Genomic DNA, 3,768 nt, shown 5'->3' on the forward strand with positions numbered 1-3,768 from the left:
ACGGCTGAGGAGCAGCGTGGAGCGCCTAATGAGTGACCGGACGGGCGCCGAAGAAGCCGGGGGCGGGGGCGCACGGTACGGGCATGGAGTATGCGTGAACGACCCTCGTCCAGGGGTTCTGGCCGGCCTGCCAGGGCGCCGACTGATGCAGCGGCGGCTGCTGGCGGGGGGCCCGCCCTGGGCGGCGGCCGACTGCTGCTACGACTTGCGGCAACGGCGGCCGCCGCGGCGGCGATCGGCGGGGGCCGGCTGAGGAGCCGGTGGCTGCTGCTACGGGTACGAGAAGCCCAGCGGGGTGGTGCCTAGTAGAGGCCCGGGCCAGGGCGCGGCTGAGGAGCCGGGGCGGCGGGCGGGGCGCCGCCGCCGGTGCCGACGGTGAGGGCCGTGTGAGTGGTCCGGGTGCGCGCCGTCTTCATCCAGCGTTCCTCGAGCTTCAGGTACGCCATGACCTTGGGAAAAGTCGGATCGGTGATGAGGGGGAGGTTGGAGGCAGTGTTCCCGAAGTCGTCATCCAGGCCAGCGTGGAGCGTGCTGAGGAGAAGCTCATCGGAGACCTTCTCACCGAGGTCACAGAGCTCGTCGACATGCTTCTTGAGGCGCATGCAATAGTCGTCAATGGACGAGTCATGCTGCTGACACCCAAAAAACTCGCCATGCAAGAAAACCTTGCGCTGATGCTTGTTGTCGATGAAGAGGCCGTTGAGCTTGGTCCAGACGGCGAGAGCATCATCCTCGGCGGAGACCACCATGTGGAAGAGGTCCTTCGAGATGGTGGTGTAGAACCAGCGGATGAGAGTGGCGTCGATGGTCATCCACTCGTCATCGTTCACCATGAACCGGTAGTCCATGGAACCATCAATGTGATCCTGGAGATTGTACTCACGGAACACAAGAGAGAAGTAGGTCTTCCAGGAATATTACATGGAGGTGTGGTGATCGAGGATGACGGGAACCCGACCGAGGATGTTGAGATCGTGGATGAGGACGGGTTCTGGGCTGGCGAACGGGTTGGTGCGGGTGGAGAAGGAGGATCCGGGGGACTCCATGGCGGCTCGGGAGGAGGAGGGTGGCGGCGCGGCTCGGGATGAGAGGTGGGCAGCGCGGCTCGGGAGGGGAGTTGGGCGGCGCGACTCGGGAGGAGGGAGGACGGCTCAGCTCGGTTGCGGTTAGGGTTAGGGGAGGGTTGGCGAAAGCAGAGGGGAGGGCGGCGGCTAGGACACGGGCGGCGGCGCGGCGGCATGAAGACGCAGTGGCATGAAGATGCAGCGGCAGCGACGGCAGGGTGTGCCAGCGGCAGCGGCGGCATGTTTTAGGGTTAGGATCGTAGGTATGATACCATGTTGGAAGAGATTACTTTTACAATGCAACTCGATGTATTGATCAGTGCATAACGCACGTATATATGGGTGTACTAAGTGGGCCTCGACCTCAACTATGCAAGGACTAGGAGGTGGGCCAAGATATACAATATACATGCACAACCATATATTCAACATGTTGTAATCTGCAATGTGACAAGAAACAAGGTCAAAATTTATTGATGGTTCTAGGCCTACAAAGCCCGTTTCTTTTATTCTGGCTCATTGCAAACAATTCTTTTGGATCAACCGTATGCCACGCATCGGAAGCCCGAAACGTGGGCCTACATTCTCGGATGAACGTGTACGTGTCTGCCCACTATCACACATAGTCAAGATATCACCATCGTGTCCAATGGATGCGTCGTCGCGCCTCCCACAGGGTGCCAGAAGGTTGACCACGTCGTTGCTCGCCGTTGAGGCGGCCGCGGCACGCTCTGCTCCTCGTTGAGGCGGCTGCGGCACGCTCTGCTCGCGTTCGTCCGCGCGTTTTGCTCGCCATTGAGGCGGCAGCAGCGCATCCGCTCTAGCGTCCATGCACGTGCTCTGCTCGCCGTTGAGGCAAATTTACAATGGCAACGGTTAATAATTGTCTTACATATTCAGGATAATTTAAAATGCCACATGCGGCAAGGCCGAAAACACTCACGACCTACATATGCATACAATTATAATAAAATATAGGCTAAAAGGCTGAGCTGGCAGCCTTCCGACGACGGTCTTCTCGGACTCCATGATCAGCATAGCACCCTTGGGGCCGTTCATTCCAAGTGTCCCGACCCGCCTTCGCCTACGGAGCTGCTGGCGCTGGGAGGCTCTTGGGGCTGCTGGGCCTCTTCCAGAAGAGCTTGACAGCGTGCAATCGCGCGCATGATGTCTCCGCAGAACCGCTCCATTTACATGTCTTTGTCCTGGTAGCAAATTCCGTCCATCACCTGCATCCTCAAGATATCACGTTGGCGATGTTCTACTTCGTCGGGGACGTCAACTCCGCCAAGGATGCGCTCGAGCCTGGCCACCACATCACTGGGATTGAGGTTGACACGGCCGCCGTGGGCAATGATGAAGCCGCAGACTGCCTGTGTCTTGACTGAATCGCAGAGGTCCTCTGCCCATTCCTTGCGGGGCATCAGGCTCTCGATGATCACTGGTGATGGCAGCTCTTTCAGTGTGTCGTCGATCATGCCGCCGGGCAGCTCTGGATCTTTTGCACGGTGGATGGCAAACTGCTCATCACACCTCCTCTGCAATATGTCGATTGTGCGCCCAAGGACTGTCACGCCGATATCGCTGCCGATGGGCCATGGTGCCTACACCGGCCAATGAAGCTCTTGCTCCCTGACCTGCTCCAGCTCGTTCTCCTCAACGAAGATGTAAAGCGGTTAGGAGTCGATGTCGAAGCTTTGGCTGTTGCCTGGCATGCTTGGAATAACTAATGGTAGATGGGTGAGGACTAGATCTGCGCAGAGTGTCGCAACGGTGCGTTGCCGCTTGGGTTATATGCAGCAAGCCATTAGCTGGTGGCGGGAAACCGATGAGGGAAGAGGCGTGGATTTTACAATTCACCCATGTGGAGCATGGGAAGCATTCGCTGGAGTGCAGGAAGACTAAGTGGAGCACACACACAACCCGAATACCGTATGTGGTGCCACCTATTATTTATCACACACGTGTTAACATAGGGAAATGTATGTGTAACTTATCATCGCACACGAGTACTCGCAGAGGCATCGTGTGCGATACTCCTAGCCACCGCAAGCAACTAGTTTGCATTCTCCAATTTTTTTTTGTACGAACAGAATCACACACAAACTAACTATAGTATCCGAGTGGGCTGTTTGCTGCGTATCACACACATCTTGTTTACACAAATTGTTTGTGTTCTTTTGGCTCATCGCAAATAGTTCATCTACGTGAACTGTATGCTGCATATCACACACATCTTGTTAAGTTGAACCATTTCTAATCGAAAACAGTTCATTCGAGTGAACCGTATGCCGTATATCACACACACCTTGATCTGGCTGACCGTTTCTGTTGCATTCCCTAATAGCACACAGTTCATCAGAGCGAACTGTATGTCGTATATCACACACACATTGATATGGCTGCCCGTTTCTGTTGTGCTGCCTCATCGCAACCCATTCTTCTAGATCAACCGTATGCCCCGCATCGCACACGTAACTAAAATCTGAACCGTGTTTGATGTCTCCGCCATCGCAAACATTCTGCATCTTTTTTGACGGGTTTTTTGCATCCGCGTTCGGGATTAATGCATCGCACACAGTTTCGTCAAAGGGTCTCTGATCGTAGTGTCGCGTTAGCAGCATCCTGCAGTAGTGATGATTGCAATGTTGTTAGTATGTATTCCTTGAATGTCCATGATGCTAATGATATGCAAAGCCATAAG

At 55.3% G+C, this 3,768-nt stretch overlaps 1 protein-coding gene across 1 annotated transcript; it reads right to left on the reverse strand.

Moving 5' to 3' along the window:
* Positions 1-302: 302 nt before the first annotated feature.
* LOC109778683 (uncharacterized) lies at positions 303-1,046 on the reverse strand. The gene is made up of 2 exons (XM_020337240.1): positions 954-1,046; positions 303-866 (listed from the first exon to the last, which is right to left on the reverse strand). The coding sequence occupies exons 1-2, from the start codon at positions 1,044-1,046 to the stop codon at positions 303-305; spliced, it is 657 nt and encodes a 218-aa protein (XP_020192829.1).
* Positions 1,047-3,768: the final 2,722 nt, after the last annotated feature.

Source organism: Aegilops tauschii, chromosome 2 (assembly GCF_002575655.3).
Source record: "Aegilops tauschii subsp. strangulata cultivar AL8/78 chromosome 2, Aet v6.0, whole genome shotgun sequence".
Lineage (NCBI taxonomy): Eukaryota > Viridiplantae > Streptophyta > Magnoliopsida > Poales > Poaceae > Aegilops > Aegilops tauschii.